Consider the following 17,875-nt stretch of genomic DNA (forward strand, 5'->3'; position numbering starts at 1 on the left):
GTCTGGCAGGCCTCAGTACCACTGTCATCTCCTAGAATACGGGAATAGTGGCTGGAATATGGGAATAGAGAAAACTGCAGCCCTGAGCTATCCGCTGGTCCACCGGCTTACAAGGCTTGCTGCGCTGAGGACTAAGGTAGAGAGCCCTGGCCTTGCAATTCCTAACTCCTTCCCTGGCCTGCTGGTCCACTCAAAAGAGCAGTGGACCCCGGGACTTTCAGACTTGACGTTGAGCTGTGCTTCCTAGAGGCAGGGGGCTGGCCCGGTTGACCCCTCGGGGTCTCATTCCAGCCCAGCGTGCTGGCAGCTGATTCTACAGGCAAGTTGCTATGGGAACTCTTAACTTTGAATTTCCTGGCTCTGGGGCTGTGAAAATCACAACCTGAACCTTCCGTTGATGTGGGTTTCTCGATTAATTTCCTGTTTGATTGTTTACTTTAGAGAGCGGAAAATGCCTTTGCAGGCAGCTAGTTCCCTCCACCAAGACGCTTATCACACCCACCCCCAAAGCCAGCAAGGTCAAGTCCAGGCCTCAGGTGGGTGGAGGTGGGGGGGACGGGGCCAGGGGCCAGGGGCAGGGGGAGGTGAAGCTAAGAGACGATGGCCCTCTCCTTGTGCCTGCCGGGGGTCCCGGCCCGGTGGGCACCAGGAGAGATCTGTGAGTTCAGAGACGGGCCGCAAGAGGGGCATCTGCCCACCACCCAGAGCCTCGGGCCTGGCCCCCAGCCAGCCCAAACCCCTGCTCCTGTCTCAGGGAGCCGTTTTGTGCTGAGTCAGACACAAAATGCAGCCATTCTTTCAGAGGAGTGGGGTACCTGGGAGGGGGTGAAGGTCCCAGGTGCCACTCGACACCCAGTGCCTCCAGGCCAGGCATTCTTGGCCAAGTTCCCCTGGGGAAGCTTGCAGAATAACTGCTTTTCCATCTGCCTGTCCTCCAGCTGCTCTCTCCAGGGCCCCAGCGCTCCAGCAGAGAGCAGGGGACAGGGCATTCATTATCATAATTCCATCTTGTTCCCAGCTCCGTCCTTGGGGAGCAGTTAGTGCTGGCTCAGGTGAGGCCCCACAGCAGGTGTCATGATCCCCTGCAATGACAGCCACCTCGCTGGGAGCAGGATGCTTTGTCACCGTCAGTGCCCTTCTCCCCACCCCGCCGGCTGAACCCCTCAGGGGTGGGCAGGAGCACTCACTCACTCACTTGATAAATAGGGGCGCTGAGCCCAAGGAGAGCAAGTGGAAGAGGCTGGAGGTCAGCTGATAATCCGGGGGGCACCCAACCCCTCAGCACCCCTTCCCTTGTCTGGGTGATGATATAATGTACCATCCAAATCAGGGCCCTTTTGTGAGCAAAAGGGACACTTACTGATTACTTTGGGATGGCAAGTGAAAACCACAGCCATCCAAGACACACCCCACCTTTTGCTGACCACCCCCCCACCAGACTCATTTATGTGGGACTTACTGGTGGGGCAGTGGTTATGTCATTTGACTATGGAGGCAGATGAGACCTGGCTTCAAATCCCGGTTTTCCATTACTTGTGTGCTCTTGGGAAGTCACCCCACTCCCTGTGCCTCAGTTTCTGCAGCTATAAGTGAAGAGAGCTAACTCAGATAAACTGGCACGAGGATAAAATGGACCTTAAAGCCTACACACAGCGCAGAGCTTCCCCTCTAGAACAAGCATTCAAAAAATGTAAGCCAGGTGATGATTGAGGACCCCGAAGGTATTGGTCAGTCCTCAGGCGACCCCTTCTGGAAAGGTAAAACCTCAGAGCTGCCTCAGGCATTTTCCATTCATCCTTTAGGGGAGATCCATGGATGTCCGGGAAGCGAACACAAAATGAGCCACACAGAGGACAGGCAAGGCTTCTAGAAGGGAAAAGAGGGAGCACTAAAGAAGCTGGGAGGTGTTGACAGCAGTCGTGGCCAACGTCCCTGTGGTTTCAAACCCCGACCCGGGGTCCTGGGAACATATGGGCTTCAGGGACTCTGTGAGCAGAACTCGCCTCCTGAGTGGGCCACTGGCCAGGGCTTGGCTCCCAAGAGGGGCCACTGGAGCCATGGCCCCATCCTCTGGCTCCGGCGTCTGCAGGATTCAGTGTCTGCTCTGAGCCCCAGATTACATTTCCACCCCCTGGGGCCAGTTGTGGGATGAAGCATTCCCCCATGTGACATTTACTGTGGCCACTTTGTACTAGGCGGTTTGCAAGCTCTGCAGGAAGGAGGCTAATTATTCCCTACAGGGCGCCTGGTCCGCAGTTAGGGTGCCTGCCCGCCTGCCTGCCTTAGTTAGGAGGGCTGACAGCCAGACCACAGGGCACAAGCTTGGACTGAAGTCCAGGTCAGAAGCATGAATTTCCTTGATATCTGATCATAGCCGCCATACCAGGGCTCCTTATTAGGCTAGTGGCATAGTGATATTTGGAGCAAATCCCCCCCTCTCCTGGGGATGGCTGAAATGCAGGCCGGCACAGAACACTGATAGCAAGTGAGGAAGATAGAACAGCACCGATTTCATAGTTGCCCTGACAGACTGGGCAGCGTGAGCCTCCACACATACGTGCACCTGTGTCTAGAGCCAGCCTCACCCTCCCGTCCACGTCAGAGGATATGGAGTGCTATCACTTCTCTTACCTAAAGGCTAAGCTCTGCACTTGGGTCCTCCTCGCTTCCGATGACCCCCTTCTCTCCTGCATTCCGCCCACTCACCTCTGCCTCTCCCACCGTCACAACCACTCCCCTCGACCCTGGCACGGGGTCCTACCCTTTTTCTCTTCCATAGGCAAGTTCAAAAAGAAAGAAAGAGAGAGGGGGAGGAGGGAGGGAGGGAGGAAGGAAGGAAGGAAGGAAGGAAGGAAGGAAGGAAGGAAGGAAGGAAGAGGAGAAAAGGAGAGAGAGACAGAGAAGAAAGAACAGAAACCCGCAAAGAAAGAGAAAGAAATGGTGTACTCTTGCTGTGTCTACTTCCGGCCTCCCTCTCGCTCTCCAGTCCTCCGTGATCCAGCCTTCCATCTGTCCCTACCCCTGCTCTGAAGTCATCATGGCAAAGGTCGCCCTAATCACCAGATCCAGGGGGCCCTGGTCATTGTTCACCTTACTTGACCTCTCTTGAGCGTTTGACACCGCTGACCTCGTACTTCTCAGAACTTCCTTGGCTTCCATGGCGTCACTTCCTCCCATTCCCCTTAGCTCTCTGAGTGTCCCTGTGCTCCCTCAGGAGTTCCTCCTCCTCCTCCACCACCCTGTCCAGGTTTGGAGCCCTTACCCTCTCCTCTTCTCATCTGGGTCTTCCTCCAGCTCATCTCGCTTAACACCTACGGCCTTGACCTGGCACTGATGATCATGGATTGCCAGTCTCCCACAAGTCATCTTCCCCAATCATCCCCAGAACCATGAATTCAATAAAGCTGAACTCCTTCACATCCCCCCAAACCACCTCCTCATGCCTTCCCACGATCACTGATGGCATCCCCATTCATCCGGTTGGCCAAACCCAATGGGGATTATCCATCTTCTACATTGTCCTCCTCACCCTCACTTCTGCCTCCGAAACGTGTGTCCTCCCATCTCTCCTGCCTCGATTGAAGGCACTGTGATTTCTCCCAGCAGCCTCCTCACTGTCCCCTTGCTTGCAACCCTCTGTTTGCCACACTGTGCAAGAAAGGACCTTCCAAAATGCACTCTCCGGTTAAACATCTCTCGGTGGCTTTCCCATCCCTTAGGATAAAATCAAAACACAGTATCATGGCAGCTAGGAGACCTTTAGGATGTGGCCCTTGCCTTCTTTGTCATCATGTTCTCTCTCTCCCCCAGCACTATATATGTTAGCATTCTGAAAGACTTGTTATTCACCAGTGCACTCTGCTAGTTCACTTTTTTTTTTTTTTTTTTTGCTTTTGTGCATATGCCGTATGCTCCTTCTTATACCATATGCCTGGCATGTTCTCCATCCTCATTCCATCCCGTGCTTCAACCCCATATACCTAGCACAATCTCTTGATTTCCCCCTGCTAGACTATGAGTTCCGAGTTTCATTCTTCTTGTTATCCTGTAGTTGTACAATGTTTAGCACAAAGTAGGTGTTCCATGACTGTTGTTGAAAAGATAGCTACATAGAAGGATGGATGGATGGATGGATGGTTGGATGGATGGATAAGTAGGTGAGTGTGTAGATAGATGGATGAAAGAATGGGTAGGTAGATGGAAAGTTGGATGCATGCGTGGGTAGATAGAAGAATGGATGGATGGATAAATGGATATGCTGGTGGATGGATGATTGCAGAGCTGGGTGAATAGATGCACTAATGAGTTGGTGGGTGAGTAAATGGGGATGTGGATGGGTACAGTGGATAGATGTGTGGTTGGGTGTATAGACGATGGCCAATGCAAACAAAGAATATGTAAAATCAATTCAATTTTGTGAAGGTCCAGGTTGATTCTTATCACTGGTCAACCAAATTAAGGATTATGAGCTCCGGCCACCAAAATAAGAATTAGCAAATGTGAGCAAAATTAAAATAGTTCTCCAAGAGAAAGGATGCTGACCCAGGACTCTTGAACACCTTCTAGTTCTTCTCAGACTTCCTGTCTGGTTTGTGCAAGCCACTTAACTACTACGCCTCAGTTTCCCTGTCTATTAAATAGAGATAATAATGCCGTGGCCTTTCCCTGTCTCCACAAGAGCGTCACAAGAGTAAATGGGATGGTACATAAAGACTGTGCCAAGATCTTCAAGGAAAATATATGTTTATAAAGAAACAGATTTAATAACAATAATCACACCTTGCATTTGGATCAAGCTTTGCACTTCTCAAAGCTCCTTCACAGACATGATCTCAGTTGACTCTCAAAACAATTCAAGGCAGGTATTATCCCCATTCTCAGGCGAGGAAAGTGAGGTGCAGAGTGATTAAGTGACATGCCCAGGGTTACTCTTAGTGAGTAGCAGGTCTTCTGACTCTAAGCCCGCTGCACAATTTTGATGACAGCCTTTTTTGGATAGATTATCTCCTTTCCTGCCTTCCTGAAGAGACCCAGACTAATAGACCCTCTCCGTGATGAGTCAGGGTCAGTATGGAGAGCATCAGTTCCCGTGCTGTCCTCCAGACCTAGCTGTAGATGCCAGTCCAGGTCCAGCAGAGGCGCAGGATGGAAGGGCTGGGACTTGAACCCAAGGGTGCTCCTGAGGGGCCGGTGGTCACATGCAGCTCCCCACCCCAGTCACTGGTCCAGCCCCTCTGCCTGTGTTACGGCCATCTCCTCTCTCTCCACCGTCAGCACCGTGGCTCCCGTGGCCACTGCAGACCTCTCCCCACCCCCACTCTTGTCACTTCTCTCTTACCTTCCTACAATGTCCTCCATGCTTCCAGACCACCTCCCTGGCCCTTCCGTAGACGCAGCCAGGCCATCGGGGCTCTGTGAGCTCGTTCTCCAGAAAGCGAGCACATCGCATGCTCTCTAAAACCTCGCTGTGCTCTCTGGTTGCCGTTCCCTCACCCCCTGCCCAAAGCAGAGAGGCCCCCGCAGGCAGGGTCTGAGCTGGACTTTGGCTATGGCTGCATAAGGCCTCGTGGGTTTGCTCTACAAGGTGGAAACCCTGTGCTGTTGGTGAGCTGAAGGGGTCAGGGTGCGGGGGGGCGCGGGGACCAGCCAGCCCGTCTCAAGGTGGCACCCACTCTTCAATGGAAAGGCAAGACATGGCCGTCTACGGTAATCACTCCCCTCCCGCAAAGGGAGGCAGCCCCCTGGGTCCTTCCATCAGCACCCTCTTTCCCGTCCCCCGGGGTGGCATCCCCAGCAACCAGCCGGCTTACATCCTGCCTCGCCTTGGGCAGCATGCCCGTGCCCTGGAGACCTTCCCCCGAGGACTCCAGGATGCTGCCACCAGGCAGCCTGTCTCCCTCGTCACTGTCGGGCCTCCCACAGCCTGACGGCGAGCACCTTGGCCTCTCCGCCAGGGAGGATATGATGGGTGTGCCCACAACAAGTCTCCAGCAGAGACAATAGGACGGGAATGCATTAGCTTCCGAACAAACACTGTGTGGGCTCGCACAATTGCCTTGGATTCCCATCCAAGAAACACATTTTGCTGTTCGAGGGCGCGGGTGGCTTGCCTGCCCACACCCCTCTCTCTGCCGGAGACTTTGATGAGAGGCCTGGCCCTCCCACCCACTCCAGGGCCCGCAGCCCCCAGGTGGGGCAACCCTGCCTTCTCCATCGGTGCAGCGTCTCTTCCTGAGTGGCAGCAGGGGGCAGGGAGTCCTGCCCAGGCAGAGCATGGCCTGCCCACCCCACAAGGCCCACCCCGGCCACGACTGACTTTAACCAGTTCGTTATGGTGGTAGAGTATACAGGACATACAACTGATTGTTTTAGCCACATTCTAGCCAGTTCAGCGGCATCCGGGACGTTCACGTTGTACCACCATCACCACCCGCGGCATCCGGGACGTTCACGTTGTACCACCATCACCACCATCCATCTCCAGAACGTTCTGTCATCCCAAACTGAAACTCTGTCCCCATCAAACCCCGAGCCCCCAGTCCCCCGACCTGGCTGCCCCTGGCAACCGCCATTCTATTCTCTCTCTCTATGAATTTGACTATTCTGACTATAGAAGTGGAATCTTGTAAAAAAAAAAAAAAAAAAAAGTGTAACCTTATAGGATTTGTCCTTTTGTGACCACTTCATTTCACCCAGCGTCATGTCCTCAAGGTTCATCCACGTGTTAGCAGGCGTCAGCCCTGCCTTCCATTCGAAGGCTGAAGAACATTCCATTGTGTGGATGGACCACAGGAGTTCATCCCGCCCACCCTCCGCGGACGCTCAGATTGCTTCCTGTTCTTGCCTGTTGTGAACACGGGTGGACAAGTACCTGTTCGAGTTGCCATTACTTTTTGAGATTCATCTTGGAATTAAAAAAGAAGAAGAAGAAGAAGAAAAGAAAAGAAAGCATTGTCTCCAAAAGATTGCAAATGGAGCATACATAAACAAGAGAGCTCGTTGGCCCCCCTCAACCTACCAGCAGGAATTTGTTCATCGAAACCCAGACTGTCCCTTGGCAAAAAGGAGAGTGCTGAAGAAATGGAACACAGAACAGGTAAATCTGGCCAAGATGGAAAAGAGTGGAAAGATCCCGCACTTGGGACACTGCCTGCAAACGACAGGTAGGGACAGATTCTTGGGGAGCCGCTGATGGCCTAGATGCATGGGAGCCTCTAAGAGGGGCAGTGAAAGGGGTCTCGGGAGGGAGCCCCTGTGGAGTTGTGTCAAGGGCTCCTGGGTGTGGAGGTCAGCCTCTTGTTACGCCACAAAGAGCAGCAGGGTGTGACTTCCGGAGATTAGGGGGTGCCAGGGGCTGGGGGGATGAAAATGCTCTGGAGTTAGGGTCCAGGGAGGTTGAGGGGGACACGCTCCGAAGCCCCTTTCAGCTCTAGGGCTCTGAGATGCTGCTCTCCAGCACTGGTCGTGAGAGCCCAGGGCAGCATTTGCAGGGGGAGCAGGAAGCAGTCTGCGGCCTCCCGGCAGATTCCCTTCACACCCCTGCACCCAGCAGCTCTGAAGGAACAGTGTAGTGGTCCAGCCCAGTCCTCCCCCACTTCCCTGAGAAAACCCAGCAAGCCATTTGCAAGCGGGCCTATCGCACGATGTGATTGTTGGCTTAGCACAGACTTTCCCAAACAACCAAGTGGAAGATAAGGCTGGAGGGGAGGCCTGGCGTTGGGAGCCTGCCCACAGCTCTGCCTGAGTGCCCAGGCGAGCCACTCTGGCCCTCCAGAGCACCCCACCCTGTGTCTGTCCCCTGCCTGGCTAGCCAGGAGCCAGGGCCTCCAGGGAGAGAGCCGGGCGGCCGGGGAGTTTGGGCACACAGAGGAGAAGAAGGGACTGGAAGGGAAGTAGCCCAGTCATAAGGAAGCGGGGCAGGAAGAGAAGGAGCCGAAAGACAAGAGAGCCCGCCCTGCAGCTGCCAGCTTCCATCGGGAAGCAGAGGGCAGGCCAGGCCTGGGGGGCTACAGGGAATGGGAGGAAGGGGGCACTTGCTCACCAGGGCCGGGGGCCTGGCTGGCAGCAATATGGAGGCTCAAGGAGGCTTTTCATGCCGTGCTGTCAGCAGCTCAGGGGGCTGCTTGGCGGGAGAAACCATCACCTTTCAGAACATCTAGTACTTGTCAGGCCCCGTCTCCAGCCAGGACTCCCATAAGGTTACCTCTCTTGTCCCAAGAGCCCCTAAGAAGCTAATCTCAGGACAGAACATGATCCCAGGGGCATTTCAACTTACCACGACAAGCCCCCTTGAGCACCTACTGTGTGTCAGCCGATGTGCTAGATGCATCCAGAGTGGACTCTTCTTCCCACGAGCTGCCAGCTCTGCCTGGTCCCCCCTCCCCACCCAACTGCTAGTACGTACTCCATCTCTAAGAGTTCCCTTTCTTCCAGATTCCCCCCTTTCTTGTCATTTCTTTCTTCTTTTTTTTTTTTTTTAAGATTTTATTTATTTATTTGACAGAGAGAGACACAGCGAGAGAGAGAACACAAGCAGGAGGGGAGTGGGAGAGGGAGAAGCAGGCTTCCCGCGGAGCAGGGAGCCCGATGCGGGGCTCGATCCCAGGACCCCGGGACCATGACCTGAGCCGAAGGCAGACGCTTAACGACTGAGCCACCCAGGTGTCCCTCTTGTCATTTCTACCAGCAGTTTTTAAGGCTTTCTTTTTTTTTTTTTTTTCCCCAATAAGTGCGACAGAAAACCTATTAGGGAACAGTTATGTTCAGAAAGAAATTCCAGCAAACCTTACAGGGTTCTCCTACCCTAGATGAGTCCCGATCCCCCCTGCAGAGTAAACAGGGCTAGGCTCACTTTCCCACGCTGACCCTATTCTAGATGGCCAGGGGCCCCTCCCAGTCTGCGCCCCAGCCCCTCCCCAAGCAGGCTGGGTTGGGTGGGGACCACATGCTGTAGGTAGGCCTGCTGCAAGGTGACTCGCCTCCCCCAGCTTTCTCCAGAACCTGGTTCCTGGTCTTCACTCAAGCTTCTTGGGTCCTCTAAATGAGAGAGAGAGGCCCTTCCCCGTGTGCCTCCCAGAGGCCCACCAGGCACTGGCTTGGTGGAAGGCTCCCCTGGCTCCCCTTGGGGGTCTGCAGCTCCAGGAGGCAAGAGAACTCCAGAAGCAGATCCGGGTGTGGGAGGCGAGGGACAGCAGCGTGTTGCAGGGTGCCCACTACGCCTATGCATTCTAGTTCTCTAACCAGTCCCCTTGCTGCTTTTACCGTAACGATTGTGCAGCGAAAACCTTGTATCCGTGTCATGGGGCACGTCCGGGTCCATGTGTAGGACACATTCCTCGAAGGGGGACAAAACAGAGGCCCTGCCCTGGTGGAGCTTGCCTTCTCGGGGCCGGGGGTGGGGTGGGGAGACAGAGAGCAGACGAGCAAGTAGATAATGTGTCAGGGGCGAGCTATGCGACAGCAAGAAGTAAGCCAGGAGGTGAGCGGGGCTGGTGCCTGGCTGGTGCCGTGACATTTGGGCAGAGCCCTGAGTAAAGCGAGCGAGTAAGGTCCCGAGCCTCTGGTGGCTGAAGAGGCCAGTGACGAGAGCACAGAGGCCGGGCGTCAGGACTGTGTCAGTGAGTAGAACGTACACGCCAGTGGCCTCAACGCCTGTCACTTTGTGTTGGTGGCACCGTTTCCCTCCCCTGGATTGTCCCTTGCTCTCCGCTTGCTTTTCATTTGAGCAGGTCAAGGACTACCTCTGTTCCTTCATACCAAAATGACTTCTCCGTGGCCAGCCAGCCCAGTTCTGACAGATACAGGGAGAGAGCAGGGCAGGGAAGGGGGCCTGCGCCCTGAGAGCATCTCTGGCCAGTGCAGCCAGCACTGACCTGTCTGTCCCCTGACCTCCTGTGGCCTCGATGCCCCGCACGCCCCTGGGGCACATAGCGAAGCTCGCCCTGAATCTTCAGCCCTCCTGAAGTGAATGCTTCTGGCTCTTGCTGGGAGGGCCCCCGGCTGGGTGGATGGATGCAACATGACAGGAGAAGGGGAGAGGTGAGGAGGACGTGCAGAATTCGGATTTCAAGCTAGCAGCAGGATAGCCCCCCTGTGATTCCACCTCTGCTTGAACACGTCACACCCGCGTCAAAAACCTTGACTCCAGTTCTCGTTCAGGGAAGGAGGACACTCACCCTAAAGGTGCCTTCGTCTTGTGCTCTCCTTACCCTCCACCCTTCCTTTAAAACTAACAAACAACAACAACAACAACAAAAATGCATGAATCATCTTGACCAACATTGAGTGAATCCCTAGTGTTGTCAGGGGCCAGGCTAGGTGTTAAAGTGGCAAATAGGAACACAGCACTGTCCCAGCCTTCAGGAAGTGAGCAGTTCCCACTGGAAAATGCCTTTTCACTTGTGTGGAATGCTGAGCGGGTGGGAAAGCTGGGGAGTGAGAAGCAGGAGGGGGGCACCAGGGCCTGGGGTGATCCAGGGGTCTCCAAGGAAGGCTGTGGGCCTTGAAGGGTGGGCAAGTATGGAGAGTTCCAGCAGAGGGAAGAGTCATCCGTGGCAGATCATCCAAACGCAGGGTCCTCCCAGGGATGTGATGATCAGTGTGGCGGGGGATGGCAGTGGACACGTACATAGGGGTTTGGGAGAAGCGGTTCCGGCCAGTCAGGGGGACAGAGGGAGAGGTGGTCAACGGGGTTTGTGGAGAACAAGACTGTAGAGCTTCTCTGAAGCCGTGCCTCAAGAAAGTTTCCACTGGGAACAGTAGAAAAACAGACATTTTATGAAAAAGCAGAAAATGGCAAATATTGGTGAGGATGTGGAAAAATCAGCACCCTCAGACATTGCTAGAGGGAATGCAAAATAGCGCAATCACTGTAGTTCGCTGGTCCCCAGAAAGCTCAACATGACCGAGCAATTCTGCTCCAAGGTAAGGACCCCCAGAGATCTGAATACATGCGCTCACACAAAAACCTGTACGCGAATGATCACAGCAGCATTATTCATAATAGCCAAAAAAGGGGAAGCAGCCCATATGTCTATCAGCTGATGAATGTGTAAACAGAATGTGGTCTCTCCATATAGCGGAATATTATTCAGCCATAAAAGGGAACAAAGGACTGGTACATGCTACCACACGGGGGATCTTTTAAAAAAGTTCTGTTAATGGAAGAAGCCAGTCACAAAAGACACAGGCTGTGTGATGCCATTTATGTGAAAAATCCAGAATAGACAAATCCAGAGAGACAAAGGAGATTAAGGGTTGCCAGGGGCTGGGGGGCGCGGATGGAAATGCTCTGGAGTTAGGTAACGCTGTGGTTGCGCAACCTTGTGAATATAGTGAAAGTCACTGAGTTGTGTACTTAAAAATGGAGAATTGGATGTTGTGTGAATTATATCTCGGTTGAGAGAGAGAAGGCATGAGATGAGGCAGAGGGAAGCCTGGATGGGGGGCATGGCCAGTCCCAGCACCAAGCAGGCTGGCCATGGCCTTGGTCAGGAAGCAATTCCAGCTTCTGGGTAAGTCCGCAGAGCCGTGGTTTTGCAGAAGAGCACCGTGATTTCTGGAAGTCCTCCTCAATCCAGGGCCCAGGAGCGCCCGAGACCATGGCTGAGCCTTCAGACCTGGCCAGGGCACCCTGGCTCTCTGACCACCGTGGTCCTCCAGCTGCTCAAATCCTGCCAGAGAAATCGCTGTGTTCCTGCTGCCCTCTGACCTTCATGGGCTGTCTCCCCGGCCCTCCCCTCCGACATGTCTGTTCCAGGCTGCATCAGGGCTGAGGCTGGGGGCCAGCTGCAGGGGCCTGGGAGCTGGCGTGCCGCCCCCTCAGGAGTGTTCTCTGCCTCTCTTTTCTACAGCTCTTGCAATCTCAGGATGTGAAAGAAGATGCCGTCCTGTGCTGCTCGATGGAGGTAAGCATCTCTGACCTCAGACCTGGCATGCCCCTCGTGCCTAACAGTTGTGGGCGGTGAAGGATCACCGGATGTACCCACAAGTCCCAGGCAAGGGTGTGTAGATGGGGCTGGTGGGGAATGGCTTCCTGAGCCGACATGGATCCAGAATTATCAACCCCAAACCAGAGTAAATGTGGATGGGGTGACCAGCCCACCACTAGCTGGAGGAAGAGATGGCTGGTTCTCTAGAGAGAAGGACCAAGTGCTGGCATTGTGCACTGTCCTTCTGTCGCCAAGACCACCTTCTCCTTGCACTAGGCACACCACATAAATGACTTAAGAGATTCCAGGTGACCCCCGCCCCCAAATATCTCCCTTGGCTTTGGTGGTGCAGGGTTTGGGGAAGATGCCTGAGGCCTGAGGTCCCACGTTGGCCCCCTCTGCTACAAAACACCCCCTTCGGAGGCGCCACTCCTGGTCCCAAAGTGGGGCCACTACTCATTGAAACTCTTCCTCTGGGATCTTCCTCAGGGGCAAACCTTGCTCTGGGAAACCAGCCCAGTCATTTAGAATAGAGTGGCCGTGAGGACAGGTGCCTCCTGTGTGCGCACCCCGGGCCTGTCAGGGCTGTGTGAACACACCTCTCAGGTGGTTTCTGCCCGGCCTCCAGGCCACTCCCAAGGCTCTCGGGGGCCAGAGGTGCTGTGAATCAGGACAACACCATGTAGAGAAGAAGTATGGGTACAGAGCATGCATCCCTGAGGAGTCAGAGGCGAGAGATCAGGGTGGTCCAGGGAGGTCGATGAGGACTTTATGAAGAAGGCAGAGCCTTGAAAAATGGGTGGGATGAGATGGGGTGGGGGCAGAGATGGCGATCGAGATACTGTGGAGAGGACCCCCAGGGGCTACTGCCCGAGGCTGCGTGATCCAGACCACCACTGGGACCCCTTCCTCCCTACAGCAGCTTTTCAGCATCATCAGGGGCCCCTCTTGAGGGCGGGCCCTCTGGCTGGCCTTCTGCCCCAGTTCATATTTCCCTCCCGCACTTCATGTCACAAGTGTGGGCAGAGGTCAGTGCTGGGGTTGGGAGGTGGGATTAGGGGCAGGAGAGAAATAGGAGACCACAACCCTGCTCTCAGGTTCCGTGCGGAGACGTGCAGGTGATAATGACCAAGCTCGTTTCTAGAGAGACATCCTACCAAGTGGAAATTAACACAGTGCAGCCTGATCACCTTTGAGGGGAGCAGGTCAGCCATTGAGGGTCTGGGCAGGGGTCAGGCAAGGCTTCCGGTAGGAGGGTGAGTCTTTCTTGGGTGAAAGACAGAAGTGGCGTGGTCCCGGTGAGGGCTCTTTTCAGCCCCGGGGAGCAGGCAATAACCCAATCCCTCTCATTCCTGCGGCAGATCGGCCGGTCAACGTGGGCTTTCACAGTTGACTCCTTCCACCTCCTGTCCTCCCTGGGGCACAGATGCCTGGCCTGCACCTTCCAGAGATAATCCAGTTCTTTCCTGTCCCTGCCCCCGGCCCTCCTAACCAGGGTGGCTCAGGGGGCCATTCCGGGGGCACAGGTCCTGTCCTAAGCCCCGCTTCCCCATCCGCAGCTGCAGAGCACAGGCCGGCTGCTGGAGGAGCAGCTGCCCGAGATGATGACCGAGCTCCTGGCCAGCGCGCGCGACAAGATGCTCTGCCCCTCAGAGTCGATGCTGACCCGGTCGCTGCTTCTGGAGGTCATCGAGCTCCATGCCAACAGCTGGAACCCTCTGACGCCCCCCATCACGCAGTACTACAACAGAACCATCCAGAAACTGACAGCCTGACGGCCAGGGGGCCTGGCGGGCGGCCCGCGGGCAGCTGGGGCCCTGGTAGCCAGGGCCAGATGGACAGGCGGGAGGACAGGGGTGGCCCTGGCGGGAGAAAGAGATGGGGAGGAAAGCAGGCAGAGCCGGGGGCCAGGCTGGAGCCAGACGGGGAAGGAGGAGCGCCCCTCATCCGAGCCCCCCCAGCCCCACGCATGCGGCAGCTCACACCAATAAGGGAAGCATGTTTCTTTCTCATGGTGGCCCCCCCCACCGCCCCCCCCCCCGTCGTCTCCTCCCCACTCCCGCTCCTCCCCGCTCCCTCCCATCAACCGCGTCCCCCACAGGGCTTTGTGCGAGGGGTTTCATCGGGCGTAACTCCTCCAAGGCCCTGGCAGCTCAGCACGCCGGGGTACCGCTTGGGTCAGAAAGGACCTCAGAAGGCTGAAAAAGTGGGTCGGAGACGGGCTTGCATTGTTCCTGCTGTCAGCCGCGGTCGCCAACTGGCAGCAGGCGACGTAGAGCAGATGTCCGGGAGGACAAAAGCAGGCACGGTCCCCACCAGCCGCCTGTAATTGACGGCCTTTGTCCGCCACGCTCGGCCTGGGGGACGGAGGCTTCTCCTCGAACCTGCACGCTGCACCCTCCCCACTCCCCGTTCCTCCTCCATGTGGCCCCCCCCAGCCTCAGGCCCAGGGGCGGGGCGCAGGGAGGGGAGCTGGGGTGTGCGGCTCTGCTCGTGCTCTTGTGTTTTATTGTTTTATTTTCAAAAGTCAGCTGCTTTGAAGTCTCCTCTCTCCATGAAAAGAGTCCGAGCTGTGATCACACAGTCAGCACCACGAGGACCCCCTGATTAGTGGAAGATCAAACCCGGCCCCCTCTGGAAGGATTCTAGCCACAGATAGCTTGCCAGTGGCCAATTAGGGTAATTGGAAACTTCTGCCCCGGCGGGGGGTCCCCCTGGAACCCTGTGCTTCGCAGCCCTTGGCTTCCAGGACCTCTGTTCTCTTCTTCCTGCTCTGCTCTGTCAAAGGGCTGATGCTGCGGCAGGCGCCAGGAGTGTGTTAAACCCCATCCTGGCTGGGGCTGGGGGCTGGGGGGAGGCTTGTGGTGAATGGGGCACAGTCAGGACGGGCAAATTAAAACCAAAACGCTAGGTGATGTTGCCTGCGCCACACACAGGTCTCGTCCCCCGCTTAGTAGGGGGAAAGTGGCCGTTGGGGGCTGCCTGGCTCCCCAGGACTTGGAGCTTAGCTAAATGGGCTGTGTCGATGGCCCAGCCTCATCACAGGCAGGATCCAGAAGCCGAGGCCCCCCACAGCCAAGGTCTGTATGCTCCAGGAAGGCTCTGGGCACTGCAGCCCCGGGGCTGGGGGCGGAGGGGGGGGGGGCGGTGCATTCACTGAGTCATGAGTAGAGCAGTGAAATGAGCCGGCGGGGCCACCAGACGCATCTTTCCAGGCCAGGAACGAGCGAGACTGGGGTTCCTTGGAAGGGCCAGGTCCTGGGGAGAGCCCCTTCTCTGTTGGAGGAGAATGCAAGTCAGGCTCTAGGAAGCTGGCTTTGGGGTTGTCCCGGGCATTTGCCCGGCCCCAGCTCTGGGGCCTGGAGCCTGTACTTTGATAAGCCCCCGTAAAACCACCTCAGAGCCCAGCAGCTTCTGGGCTCCCTGGGTCACTGGAGGGCTTTGGCTGCCTCGTCCACTCAGGCTGGCCAGGGGTTGAGGGCTGGAGGTTTTCCTCTGTGGACTCTGCTTCTGGGAGAGCAGGTAGGGTGGGGCGAGGGGAGCGGGTCCCCCAGTACTCCCTGGCTTTCCCCACCGGCTGCCACCCACCTTCCAGCCCCGGGATGGGAGCCTATGCCGGTCCCAAGGCAGAGCGTACTGGGGACATGTGTGGGGGACACAGGTTTACCTGAAATGGGTCTGTAGCCTCGGCCCCTGGCCTTCACCTCCTCGACTCTCCTTGAGCTTCTCCTCACTGCCTTTCCTCCTCAGCAAGCACCTTCAGCCCAGCGTGGGGCCCAGGGACACCAGGGACCCCACGGGAGGCCCTGAGGGAAGAGCTGGACCGAGGTGGGAGGGCTCAGAGAGGGCCCCGGGGACCTCGTGGCCTGGAGGAGTCAGGCTGCCTCCGCCAGGCACAGAGCCGCCCCCAGGCAGCCCTCAGAGAACTGCGTCGGGGCTGAAATGGGCCTAGCTCCCCTTGAGCGTGAGTGCGAGGTGTGCGTGCGTGTGTGTGCATGTGTGTGTGTGTGCGCGCGCACGTGCGCGCGGCGTGTGAGCGCATCTGCTGAGAACAAAGCAGGGCCCCAGAGGAACGGAATGACCCAGGGGAACAGGGCCTCCTGCCCGTTCCATGGAGCAGAGAGCGAGCACGCAGGCGCTGATGTTCCCTGCAAAGCCGAGATCAGTGGCACGGTGGGCGCCATGAGCCTCATGCCCCTTCCTCCTAACGCCCCTTCCTCCTAACGGCCTCCTTGGTGGTCTTGCCTCAGGGCCACCCCTCCTTGACTGTTAGGACCAGAGTATGATGAAGTAAGATATAAATATGTATACATATATAAATATATTTTTAATTACGTGTCGTGTCACGGTGGCTCCAGACATATGGTTTGCCTAGTTTATCCCATTGCTTGAAAGTGCTTCCTGGCCAATCCAAATAACAATGTAAACTGTTTTTCTAAATGCAGGTTGCTGCTACTCTTTGGGACATGGAAGGAAAACATTTAAAAAAAAAAATTTTTTTTAAGGAAATAACAGTAAAAAAACAGTAAAGCATTAAAATCTGTGACTCTGAGGCCGCCTCCCAAGGGAGACAGGAACCAGAGAGCAGAAGTGGGCGCCCCTCAGACCCCTAGTCCCTCCCCAGGCCAGACCCCCCCTCTGCTGAGTGAGAAAGGCCATATCCAAGTTGACCTCTGAATGTATTTGATGGGAGGCAAAACTGGATATTGCATTTCTAAGGCTTGTGTTGTTTTCCCTACTCACCCCGCGGCTTTCTTGGCGCAGTGAAGAGGCGAAGTCCGGCCATCTGATGTTGATCCTCAGTCTGTCCCCCTCCCAGTCAAGACCAGATAGTCCTTGCTTTCCTCTCAGGCGGCCAGCCCGCTCACCACAGCCCTGCTCCCCTCGGCCTCGTGGGTTTGCCTGAGCGCTGGGACCGCAGCCCCAAGAAGCCTCCTAACCTCCCCCGGGGAAGGTGGGAACCCCACCATCCTCCGTGGGGAACGTGCACCCCAAGCCCAGTTTCATCTGTTCGTCCTTCCTCGATCAGTCTGTAAACCTTCGAGGTTTAGGGCTCGCCCTGTCCATCCGTGTAAATGTAAATGTTGGCCGAGTCAGTATTTATTCTAATTTTTATTTTATTTTATTTTCTCTGAGGGATGGGGGTGGGGTGTGGGAAATTTACCACTGATCACGCCCTGGGCAGCTGCAGGGGCGGGGACCCCGCCAGCCAGGCCGCCGCGAGGAGCAGCCCCATGGGGCCGCCCCAGACGCCACATTCCAGTCTCTGGCATCAGGACCCGGCCAGTGTTCCGCGTGTGACAGACTCTCAGGGCCTGCCCACAGAGTCCTGTGCCTCAGCTGCTGGCGCCTCGTGGGGCCCTCTGCCCGGGCCTCTGAGGATGCAGATCGCAGAGGAGACCGCTCCTCTGGTTGGGACACTGGCGTACAAGGGCTGCCCACCTCGCCTGAGCCAGCTGGGAGCCTGGCGACGGGACCTACCTCCCTGGAGAAGGGGCCTGGGCCTTCCCGCCACAGCCGCAGCAGACTCCTCCTCACGCGACCACGTTCCCTCCCTCAGTATGTCCTGCTTTCCAGCTGAACCCAGACTACAAAGTGGGTTTAAAAAATAAACACCAAAAACCAAAAATGCCCCGGATCCGTGTTGCCTGTGTGTTCAGCAAAGGAAATCTTTCCCAAAGTCTTCTGTGGTCTCCACCAGTGCTGGCAGAGACCTCCAAGGAGCCCCTGGCCAGGCAAGGAGCTGAATGAGATTTCCCACGGTTTGGCCGTCTTGGAGAGCGGGGGCATGGTCTGGGGCCTGGGGAAGGCTGTGAAGGAGTGGTCCAGAGAACGTGGGTGGAGGACACTTGTGTCCCCCATCTCTCCCAGCTGGCAACTGTGGCCTAGCCAAAGGCATGGGATCGGGCCGGTCCTGCAGAAAATAGCTTTTGCACTAAAGATGT

The 17,875-nt window shown here is 56.2% G+C and overlaps 1 protein-coding gene across 8 annotated transcripts in view; it reads left to right on the top strand.

Moving 5' to 3' along the window:
* CTIF (cap binding complex dependent translation initiation factor) overlaps positions 1–17,559 on the top strand; it is a 288,471-nt gene extending 270,912 nt beyond the window's left edge. For 7 of the 8 annotated variants that reach the window (XM_027576486.2, XM_027576491.2, XM_027576492.2 and 4 more), the window contains 2 exons: positions 11,853–11,906; positions 13,490–17,559. In XM_027576486.2, the coding sequence (XP_027432287.1) occupies positions 11,853–11,906; positions 13,490–13,705 (270 nt within the window). In that variant the 3' untranslated portion in view covers positions 13,706–17,559. The remainder of the gene's footprint in view (positions 1–11,852; positions 11,907–13,489) is intronic. The other variant, XR_003516957.2, reaches the window with a different exon arrangement.
* Positions 17,560–17,875: the final 316 nt, after the last annotated feature.

Source organism: Zalophus californianus, chromosome 14 (assembly GCF_009762305.2).
Source record: "Zalophus californianus isolate mZalCal1 chromosome 14, mZalCal1.pri.v2, whole genome shotgun sequence".
Classification (NCBI taxonomy): domain Eukaryota; kingdom Metazoa; phylum Chordata; class Mammalia; order Carnivora; family Otariidae; genus Zalophus; species Zalophus californianus.